Source organism: Tachypleus tridentatus, chromosome 2 (genome assembly GCF_004210375.1).
Source record: "Tachypleus tridentatus isolate NWPU-2018 chromosome 2, ASM421037v1, whole genome shotgun sequence".
NCBI classification, from domain to species: Eukaryota; Metazoa; Arthropoda; class Merostomata; order Xiphosura; family Limulidae; genus Tachypleus; species Tachypleus tridentatus.
This window is the reverse complement of record NC_134826.1, coordinates 74640398-74652590: the sequence shown is the minus strand read 5'-3', so window position 1 is coordinate 74652590 and position 12193 is coordinate 74640398. Positions and strand designations below refer to the sequence as shown.

The window sequence follows — 12193 nt, the reverse complement described above, 5'->3', positions numbered from 1 at the left end:
ATAGCACTCATGTAGCGTTTCGCGAAATTCCAAAACAAACGTATTCTAGACAAATAATGTGGTTGTTTAATCTACGTTCCCAGCAAGTGAAGAGATAGGGGTTCGAAACTCGCTTGACTGCAGTGTTCTCTTAAAAACAACAACAACATCAATTCATTTCATTTCTGTCTAATATCCCATAAATCATGCGAATAGATGGTCGCACTTGGAAACGAGTCTTTCATTCTAAAGACAGTCTTTAATTAAGTAATGGCCGATCTCCATGTTTAACGGATCCCATTAGTCAGAGAGATTGAAATAATATAATTGAACTATTCTCGGAGAACTGTATTTATTGGGAAATAAGTAAAATACATGATGATAAATGCTCTACGTTTGAAGTTTGTGATCAGTTACACGTCCACATGTTCTGGAACAATGTCTGTTTTACCACCACGTGTAGGATGATCTGTTACAGTTTATAGTTTATCATAGTATATACAGACATATCGTTTAACGATAGTGCAGCAAAGAAAACCAAATATTTTTGACTGTCTTTTAACCTTTTAGGAGATTCACGGCTTTTTTTTTTTTTTTAAGATAAATACTTTGGATATAAATTCATAACAAGGAAGGGTTAGGTTTAACCGGGGGCGCTCTTTTCGTAACAACGCCCTCGTTATTAAGGCTACGTTACGGGTCAAGAACAGGATTGCGATAAGTAGTGCGTGTGTTATTACATGTAAACCACATACGGTTCTGCTGTTTAATTATATGAATGGTACAGTGGATGTAATCATACAATTATCGGTATCCTAGCAATACAACTACTTTGTACGAATAGAATTTTCTCGCATACATATTTTGGATTCGTCATTAATGACCTGTTTAATTTTCTCTGTGGTTGGATTGTAAAGAATGAGTGATAAAGCAAGTGATCCGGAAGTATAAAAAAAGGCGGATGTGATATTAGCGTAAACTTCTGGGCGTATACCCAAGGTGGTGAACATCGTGTTTGGTGTTGTACGTTATATTAAAACGATATAAAATATCGGTGGGAAGGTCTCCATGAGAACTACATTTCGACATTGTTCGTAATTAGTGTACTGTCACTGGTAGAGTTTTTATAGGTGTGCAACAAATATTTCCGATGTAAAATAAAACATTTATAGACTCTGATTGGATGTTTATAATTTTCATAACTGTGGGCATCCGTTATAATTAATGGCATTTGAAAACAAAATGTGTATCAGCTTAGTGTGCCAAGCCCATTTAGAAAGAGACCTGCAACAAATCGTGTATTCCCTCGGTATGGTTAGTCAAGTTAGGTATTTTGTAACAGATGAGAATCCACAAATTTATATAAAGGTTAGTATTAAAGGTTGTACACTTTCCCCAGGAAATAGTATAAGCATTACTATCAAATTAAGAAGGATTTTTATCTGGAAAAGTGACATGAGCCAAATGTACATAGACTGCTTCCACGACGTACCAGTTCAATCATTGTAAATCTCAAGCAGTTTGAAAATGAAACAAATATTCATGCTATTCTGTGCAATTACACACCCCTCAAGTTGTCTTTGGATTTTTGTTTAACAGAAGTGTTTGAAATGGGTGCTGGGAATCTGTTATTTTTCTAATCTAGATATTTTATCGAGGGTCAGCAGGGAGGAGTGAGATGTGCCTTGGATGATGAAGTTTCACTGCTGCTCCTTTGCAATGGCATATATGCCTCAGAGCTATTGTTAAGATGCATGGCATGGCCCAGTGGTTTTGGCACTTGACTCGTAATCTGAGGTTCACGGGTTTGAATCCCCATCACATCAAACATGCTTGCCCTTTCAGCTATGGGGGCATTATGTGATGGTCAAACTGTTTGTTGGTAAAAGAGTAGCTCAAGAGTTGACAGTGGACAATGATGACTAGCTGCCTTCCCTGTAGTCTTACACTGCTAAATTAGGGATAGCTAGCACAGATAGCCCTTATGTGGCTTTGCACGAATTTCAAAACAAACAACAAACAAGATGCATGGTGATCAGATAGAGCATGATGGGATGTGGTGACATGTACTGTAACTACATGGTGAGGCTTCAATATTGTTTTGACTAAAAATGTTAATTCACCTTTGGTTTTTGGTCAGTTTTGTTCGTTGAATATTGTAACACACAGAACTATAAAACTTTCTCACTGTGATGCACTATGAAGTTTTCACCAGTAGTGAACTGTATAAAAACAAGCCAGTAATTTGAGAGATAAATTAGTTATCTTACTGAAGTTCCAAAGCTTGTTTTTTTTTATTTATTATTTTCTTGACCTCTCTATCACATTAGCCCTCACAGTCTGTGGGTCGCAGTTTCAGATACCTGTCACTGAACATGCTTGCATAATAATGTGATGGTCAATCCTACTATCGTTGGTAAATGAATAGCTGATATATTGATTGTGGGTGGTGTTGACTAACTGCTTTTTTTCTAGTTTATTACAGATAAATTAGGGACTTCTAGTCCAGATCACCCTTTAGTAGGTTTGCACAAAATTTAAAACAGATAACCAACTAAAAACTCCCTGTGTCTCTCTCACACGTATGTATATACGTGTAATGTAGTTTGGTTGGAACATTAGAAGAACATGATATAAGAGTCAAGGTTTTAACATAAAACTATACATCATGCATATTTATGCTTTAACAGTGCAACATTAAAAAAAATCCAGTTAAAACAAAAATGTATGTAAAAAGAGTTATATGGAGTTTTAAGCTTTGTTGTTATAAAAGCTAAACTGTGATGTAATTATAAAAGAAATAATAAATGTAAGTACTTATTAGGTTAGTGTTTAATGATTTACAATAAAAACAGTAGCAAGAGCAGAAATAAATGTATGTGGATTTGTGGGTTTGTGTTATACACATGAATTCACTGCATTCCCAGGAAACATTCTGTTATGTATTATAGACATGTTCTTTGAATACACCAGAAATGAAATATGTTATCCATCAGCTCTCCAGATACTCCAGGAAGATATTGCCATTATTCATAATCTCCCTGGTTACTCCAGTGGTAAGAGTGAAGTCTTATAATGCTTAAACCTGGGTTTTGATACCTGTGATGAACACATCACAGACAGCTCATTCACAGTTTTGTGCCTAACACAAATAAATATGTTACTCAGAGATTTGCCAGAATACTCCAGAAATATATTCATGGTGTTCCACAATTTAATGTCTGTATTTTTCAAACACGTTTTAGACAATGAACAAATTTATCTCATGTTACAGCTGGACTTGTTTGAACAAGTGCCATCATTCATATACATTTGTATCAAGATTGGGAGAAATTCAGTGTGTTGAATTGAAAATATGTTATTCTTCTGTATAAAAACCTTAAGCTAACTGTAAGAAAGGTAGTTAATATTAGGGTGCCACCTCTCAAATAAACTCCAGTTTTAAACAAGAAATATTAGCTAGTATTCTACCGAATATAAAACAGACTTGCCAAAATCAAACAAGGAGAAAAATTTTGGTCTGAAACACATTTTCCTATTAGTGTTTGAGATAATGTGAATGTATATATACTTATCTGTATAAGCAATACATACACTAAATAAGCTAAAATTGTCAAAAAAATGTACATTTATTTCTAAGAGATAATATTTTGAGTTAGCTCTCTCTGTAATATTGTAAAGTTTAAAACAAAACTTTCTAAAATCTTTTCTTGCAAATTTTCAAATTCTGTTCATGTGATTTTGTTCTAAGTTTTGTGATTTTACCCTTAGCTTGAAATGTTTTGTTCTAGAAATATGTGCATACATATATGTAGCTTTTTGACAGTTTATTATATCTTAGTTATTTATTTCTGTTACAGACTATGGTCAGTGAAATGTTTTTCTAATTGTTTCATTAACAACAATATATATTAACACAAGGAAATTTGTTTACTTTTGAAGTCTGTTCTAGAACTCCCCCTTTCCCTATTGGACAGTTGTAAGTCGACAGGTTTAATGTGTTAAAAACATTGTGTTGGACGTGACAGATATTCCAATGTCACTTTGCTGTCTTACGAAACAATTTCAGAACATTAAAATGATGATGATATGAACTGTTCTCTGATCTTTTATTTTAACTGTATAATGTTCTCATTGGTGATTGTTTTTAATGGATATCTTAAATGTACCTGTACAATTCTATCTCACTTACTTTAGTTTCAGTTACCAAGTTAACACCATGCACGCAAATTGTGTGGACACATACTTTTCCTAATAGTTTGGAGTAATCGTTCATGACTTGTATGTTATGTGAGCTCTATTTTCAAAATTGTTTAAAATTATAAATATGGTTTCTTTTATTCATTAAATATGTTTCACAAGAACAAATTATCTCGCATTTTTGATATTTTAATATTTGTTTTATTTGATTTACACAGTAGAGGGGTTTAGCATTTCTGTCATAACTCCTCAGTTGCTCAGCAGAAAATCAGTTGGCTTTTGACTCTCAGAATTAGGTTTCAATACTGCAGTGGGCACACTTATGTAGCTTTGTGCTTAACAACAATCAAAATAAATGGTACCTTTTATTTAACTTGTATGCAATGGAATGGATATCAAAAGTATATTTTACTCTGTACTTTGAGGTGTAATAGTTTAAAGTAGTGATGTTGCTACTGTGTTATGCTTGCAGCCAGTCCTGTTAGTGATCTCAGTCATTAATTATATTAGAATGAAAATATGTGTGGATGATAAGATTGTGTATTGCTATTTAACTAAGGACTTTGATTAATATTCTCATGCAATTTTGTTTGACTTTCTGACACTATGGTGGATTGAGATGGGTAAAACTGGGCCAGATATACAAGGTGACACTGTTGTCCTCTGGCCACCTAACTGGAACTTAACCAATTAAATAGGATGCAAGCTTTTGTGTAATGTTTTATATATAATTTATAGTATTAGATTTAAATAATTCAATAAATATATTAATCATTTATGATATTAGTTAGATAGATACATAATATAAAATTTCTTAAATAGCAATAACTATAGTGGGTCAGTGTGACAGACTAGACACAAGAAGCTTTACATATAACAAGTCTGTTTTAGTACAGGCCCAATCTTGCCATATGTTCTTGGGTTACAAGCCGAAAACTGACCAGAGGCACAGTGATGATAGAAACCTTTTGTGATTTGTCTGTGACTCACAAGTGGTACTGTTTGTTATTAATTCTAATTATTATTGCATAATTACAACTTCTATTGCCATATAAGCTATTTAACTGTTATTAACCAATAATAATTCTGTTGGCTATGTATAATTTTTATTAGTGATATTCCTTCAATTGTTTAAAGTGAAGGCAAAGTATGGATTACTAGTTGGCATGCTGGGCTGCATATCTGAGGGTTTATGGGTGATGTCACGTAACTGCAAAAAAAAATACCTTCACCTCTTTAGGAAGGTAGATGTGTTATAAGAGAGGCAGTTAAATCCCATAACTAGCAATTAATGCAACAAATTATCCAAACCTTAATTGGGAAGTAATACAGTTATTTAATTAGTTGTTTTTTTTAATGTCATTAAAAAAAAACAACAACTATAATCCTGTTTGTAGTACTTAGTTATTTCTCTGTCACAGTTTTGAGAAAGCTTTATAATTACCATTTGAATGGCTGTTTTTAAAATTTGATTTAAATGGACAAGTCAATCACATTAATACTGATTACAGTCCTGTGTTTAGTACTCAAATTTTCCAAACAGCTAATGAAACAGTAATTATACCTTTCTCAACATCGTAACAAAGAAATAACTGAGTTAAATGGAACTTTTTTTTAAATCAAATTAAATATTGATCATATAAGTAATACTCATGTTTTGATAATATATTTCACTTTCTGGTTGGCTATAAATACCAGTATCTGTCAGTTCATTCACTTTGTTTGCAAATATGGCAACATTCTAGGTAAACAAGGTTTAGCCTACATTGTTAACTGATTTGAGTATCAGTGTTTGATATGTCAACGTAGCACCACTTAGTGTTTTTCTATAGTATTGTTTCAGTGAATCCTTTCCCTATGTTAATTACTAATAATGGTAAGTGTGAATTACAGGGGATATGAGTGAGGTGTTTAAGATATTAAATGTAACTTATAGTATTGATGCATCATGTTTTTGATGGTAGGATTAGGACTAAATATAAATTTTAATAAAATTGGAGACAGTTGTATTTTTCTGACAGGGTGTTTGGTCTTTTGAATGGGTTACATTCAAATGTTGTGGATGCAGTAACTTTAAGAAGAAGCTGGATAAGTATATGGATGATAAGGACTGGCTTTGAGGTTGTTTATTTATTTAATAATTTTAGTTGAGGGAATGGGACAACTCAGCTGGACCAGTAGATCTCTTGTAGCCCCTGAACGTTACATTATCTCATGAATCCATATTACGGAAAAAAAGACATTTTTTTGACAGTTAGATTTATCAGATGGAAAAAGAACTCTGAGGAAGAGAATGCCACAGTATTACTAAAAACAAGAAACTAATTAATTATTCTTTGGACATTTTGAAATTAACAAATTTCACTATCAGAAATCTATAGTTATGAGTAATATACTACAGGGGCATTGAGTAAAACAGATGAGATGAATATTTTTTACACAATTCAATGTATTTTTCATGAATGTGTAGGTTTTTTTTTTACCTTCACAGAAACAAAGCGGTTGCAGACTATCTTTCATCTAGTGGATACATGGAGGCTTTAGAGGGTTTCAAAAGAGAGGCAGATATGGTAAAATTTAAAGTGTTCTTTTGTTTACAAGTGTTTCATGAAACTACAAAATTAATTTTGAATTAGTGAAATATGTTATAGTAATATCTCTAACTGTTTTTTGATAGCTGATTCTCATATGTACTTTGCAGGTTTATCACTGAAAAAATAAACTACTAGGGTTTGACTAGAAGTTACTTTAATACAGTTTTTCTATAGTCCATGTGTGTCCTGGTGGTTAACGTGTTGAGATGAATATTCCAAGATACATGGTTACATTGTCTATAGTGTTCTGTTTCTATACAGTTTTTCTAATAAGAAGTTTCTGGCCTATTAATTATGGTACTCATTCCAAACAGTATAATTGTCTGATTTAGGGAAAGTGATATTGTTTAAGATAATTTTGATTTTTTAAAGTTGTAGTCTGAGCACCTATAAGTCACTTTATAGAAAAACCTCTTGGAATATATTTTTATCCACCTTTAAGTTTATTCCCCTGAAAAAGAACAGCTAACTATTCAAAAATGCTCAAGGTTTGTTTTTTATTGTTAACTTTATTGCACTTTTTGTATGAGATCCTGTGTGCTAACTCTTTTATTAGAATTGAATGTAGTAAGTTTAGCCTTTCAAATAACTTGTATGTCCTATTTGAATGTAGTGACCTCATACATTTAAAGATTGATACTAAATTTATACCCAAGTGACTATTTCTTTTACTTGACATCAGTACACAACCATGCATTGCAAAATAGAATAAAAAGTTAAATTAATTTAAGAGCTTCTAATCCTTTGATTTGTTTACTTAAATTATGTACAAGTTTTCTTTAAGTTCCTTTGTAATTTTTGTAACACATGCTGTTTAAATCTGTCATTTTGATTGCACAGATGTAATTAGTCATCTTCTTCTAGCTTGGAGAAATAGATAAGAAGTATGTTGGACTTCTAGAAAAGAAATGGACATCGGTCATCAGATTACAAAAGAAGGTACTGATAATATGTTACATTTAAAAAAATGTGTATTAACAGCTGTAAAACATTAATTAATATCAATCTAATAGTTAAAAAAGGACAGATAAAGCAAACCTTTTAATAGTTTATAAGTAGTTGTTTCATAGTCATTTCTTTTGGCAGTTGGTAACAGGTGTTATCTGTGATGTCATATTGTACAACTGATGATAGTTCTTTGGTTGATACTTCACACTCAGTAAAACTTGTTTGTCTGTTGATTTCCTATGATCTAACTTAAAGTTTTTGAAAACTGCTTTGAAATATAAAGATTTTGCTCCATCATGCATTAGATATGCGAGAAAATAATTGATTGGTCAGCAACCGACATTTAATTTTGTTTTAAAGTTACAGGTGGAAGCAGTATTGTCAATGTAAATGTAAAATTGTTCTTTCTCTTTATTCTATTTTAACCAGTATTGAACAATTAAGATTTTTTGAAGCATGCAGTGTCTCAGTGAACCACACGGGCTACTCTTCAGCAGAAATTGTTTGGTAGTCATTGTACTCGATTAATACTTTTCAACTCAGCTATGCTCTGCACGTGTTGTTTACAGGTTATGGATTTGGAAGCAAAACTTGCTGAGGCTGAAAAAGAATACATATCTGGTGCTCCCACTCGAGAAAAACGATCCCCTTTGGAATGGATACCTCGCCCCCCTGAGAAGTACACCCTTTCAGGACACCGAGCTCCTGTGACCAGAGTAATTTTTCATCCTGTATTTAGTCTTTTGGTGTCTTCCAGTGAGGATGCCACAATTAAGGTAATTAAGTAACAGAATTACAATAATTAGAGTTTACAAGAAATGATTGTATACAAAGAGGAGTATATGGGGAGGATTTGATTTACCCAATGTTTAGTAACCTTTATTTCCCACTTGAAGCATTTTTTGTGTTCTATCATTGAGTGAAAGGCATAATTAATATCATGAAAATGATGTTAACTAAGCCTTTAGGTTGATGATAAAATACACACAACACTTGAAATGACAATTAGTTTGGTGTTAACATTTATAAAAACTTCTAAATAATATGTGAAACAGTAAGCCAGCTGTTGTAAGCTACCTAGATTTTGTCAAGTAGTTTAACTGTTTCTTCAGATATTTAGTGATGTTTATCTATTTTTTACCTAGATTTAGTCAAGTAATTTAACTGTTTCTTTAAATATTGAACTATTTTCATTCATTTATTTGCCTGGATTTGGTCAAGTTTGTAATGGAAAACTTTTGTTTTATTGACATAACAATTCTGGTGTCTTGCTAGTAATGAAGCTGGCCCGGCATGGCCTAGCGTGTAAGGCGTGCAACTTGTAATCCGAGGGTTACGGGGCTCGCTTAAACATGCTAGCCCTCCCAGCCATGGGGGCGTTATAATGTGACGGTCAATCCCACTATTTGTTGGTAAAAGATTAGCCCAAGAGTTGGCGGTGGGTGGTAATGACTAGCTGCCTTTCCTCTAGTCTTACACTGCAAAATTAGGGACGGCTAGCACAGATAGCCCTCGAGTAGCTTTGTGCAAAATTCAAAAACAAACAAACAAACAAGTAATGAAGTTTTCATAATATATTGTTGAGTTATAAAATTGTTATAGCCACATAAGTTTTCTTCTTTAAATATATTATTGTTGTTTTAATAAAAATGACCTCTTCCAAGTAGCTGACAGGTTTTATTGATTTTATTGTTTTATGTAGGCATGGGATTATGAAACAGGTGATTATGAAAAAACCATGAAGGGCCACACAGACTCAGTCCAAGACATTGCATTTGACCACACTGGAAAATGGCTTGGTAAAAATCTGCTTTGAGGTGGAACCTAGGTTCATGTGTGACTTGTATGTTGGCTGTTGGAACATTGTTCAAATACATGTCTTCTGTCTTACAGTGTGACGTAGTGGATTAGTGATAACTGTCTGATATTATTGACATTGTCTCTGTTTTTTGGAGTGTATTGTCTTGGGAAAATTTTATTCAATGTAGTTTTCAAGTTAAAGAAAAATGGTTTGCAAGACCAACAAATGGTTTTTAGTGTTTAGTTATGTTACTAATGTGTTGCTTTACTGATTTTATGTTTTTGAATAGAATTAGTTAAGTTTTTTTTTTATCCCAACTTTGTGTAAATTCAAAATTTTTTGGTTTACTTTTCAGTGCTTATTTCTTTTAACTCTTAGAAGCCTTATAAACTAATCCAGTAACAAGTAGGATTTTGTGAATTCTGGTTTTAAATCATCCACAGTTTCTTTGTGGTACACTGTTCTTGTTCTGTGTAGTTATGGTGCATACATTTAGACAGTAAACATTCTGTAAATATTTACACACATATACACTAAATTATTGAAAGTTTTAAACAGTTCTTGCAAAGCAAGGATGGTATTTATGTTTTACATATGTGTCTATATTTGGCTTACTTTTAGTGATATACACTGACAAGTCTCTGTTCCTGACACCACCACCTTTTGGTAAACATTTAGTACAAACAGACTTTCACAGAGCAACTCCACTACATCTCAATTACTGATACCTAACCACCACCTTCTGGTAAACATCTAATACAAATAGACTTTCACAGAGCAGCTCTAGTGTAATGTGATTTCAGAGACTTTCTTACCAAATTTCTAATTAGTGTTTCAAACTGTTACAGAACATTTCAGTTGGGTTGACCAGGTTGGTTTGTCTGTTTTTAATAGTCATTCATTTCTTTATCATGTTATTTACAGTGTGAATTGGTGAACTGATGTCAATGCTACATTCAATAACTAGAAGTATTCAAAAGCCTCTTAGATCCTTTCCTTGTCACATCTCAATTCCAACCACTACAGTGCAAGTTATATTGATTATAGTAATGGAAGCTCTAGTTTTATGACCTCTTTTAAATGTTACTTTTCACATTTATTTTTAGAATTAAGAAAAAATGTCTAGTAACATTTTATCTGTTTTTTGACATTAGTAAAACATGTTCTAAGTTTCATATTTTCCTTCTACTTTGGGCATTAAGAAAATTTGTTTTCATATGTTTAGTGCCATTTTTTCTTTCCATTTTTAGCACAAAGAAATAATGTTTTTTTATGATTATTACTTTTTTCTTTATTTTTAACATGAAAAAAGGAAGGCTTATTTGTGTAGTACTATTTTCTCTTATTTTTCTCTCTCTGTCTTAACATCGAGAAGGATGTCTTCATATGTTTAGTGCCATTCTTTCTCTCATTCCATTTTTTTGCATTAAAAACCAATTTCTCTTCTATGGCTAGTGCCATTTTCTGTCCTACTGTTTTCAAATATCATTTTCAACATATAAGGTATGCCATGAAATTAACAATGTTAATTTTACAGTGTCTTGCTCTGCTGACATGTCTGTCAAGCTCTGGGACTTTCAAGTCTATGAATGTGTCAAGACAATGCAGGGTAAGAGAATTTATGTTTTCAGTTTTATTATGATATCTAATAATTTAAATCATCATTGACAATCATCTGTATAAGATTCAGGTAACTTAGTGCAAACACTGGAATGTAAGCGTATTTAATGAAGAGAAAAACCCAATGAAAATTCCTTAATGTCTCACCTTACAGGTTTATCGAGAGGTAAACACTACTTAAGACAAGCCCAGTTTTAACAAAACAGGTGATTTAATTCAAAATAACCAAATGTTGTTATCTGCCATCTGATGTGTGACCACACCTACATTATCAACAGTAAGAAGGTAACATTAAGAAATGTTTGACTGTAAACATGGTAAGGGAAGTATTCATTTAAAAAACGAAAAAAACAGGAGGCAAGCATACACTTCTAAGAAATATGTAGGGGTAAAAGTAGTTATAACCATGTATATATGTAACAAGATAGTTAGTAATATATATATAAAACCACCTTGATAAAACTGCTACATCTATATTAGTTCTCCTATTTTTCTTGGAATGTGGCTACGAATCTTATCCAGTTGACAACACTTTCATGTGTTTTTGACAGTCCCAGTTATTTAGCTTATATGTGTAGATAGACTTGTGGGAGATGTTAAAATTAAATGTTTATCCTGAAAGATTGGTTAACAATTTTTTTTTTTTCATTCATGACAAACAAAGAAAAAGTATTTATAAAGAAAATGTTACATTCTAATTATTTTTTACTAGCCCTGGAGTTAATAATGCCTTTAAGAATAATGTGAAGAAACCTGGTTTGCTTACAAACATGAGTTAAAAAAAACAACAACCTGGAGATTTTCTTAAATCACCTTTAGTGTATTGGCATCTAAACCACTTTTATCACTACCAGAAAAGCAATACATGTAATGTACCACTAGACATAAGAGTTGGCAGTTGGTGTTGCCAGCCTTTTTACCTTTTGTTTAGTGAGCAATTTCAAATTAGTGATAGTGACAGATATGTTTAATAATTTTGCCCTCACATGGTCAGGTTGAACAAATTTAGTAGCAATGGGAACTGAACCCAAGTTCTTGGAATTACAAGGAC

At 32.4% G+C, this 12193-nt stretch overlaps 1 protein-coding gene across 6 annotated transcripts in view; it reads left to right on the top strand.

The window, feature by feature from the left end:
* The window catches only part of LOC143244250 (lissencephaly-1 homolog), a 45586-nt gene that overhangs the window by 20580 nt on the left and 12813 nt on the right, over positions 1 to 12193 (top strand). For all 6 annotated transcript variants that reach the window (XM_076488566.1, XM_076488567.1, XM_076488565.1 and 3 more), the window contains 5 exons: positions 6671 to 6749; positions 7638 to 7712; positions 8291 to 8497; positions 9424 to 9520; positions 11060 to 11131. In XM_076488566.1, the coding sequence (XP_076344681.1) occupies positions 6671 to 6749; positions 7638 to 7712; positions 8291 to 8497; positions 9424 to 9520; positions 11060 to 11131 (530 nt within the window). The remainder of the gene's footprint in view (positions 1 to 6670; positions 6750 to 7637; positions 7713 to 8290; positions 8498 to 9423; positions 9521 to 11059; positions 11132 to 12193) is intronic.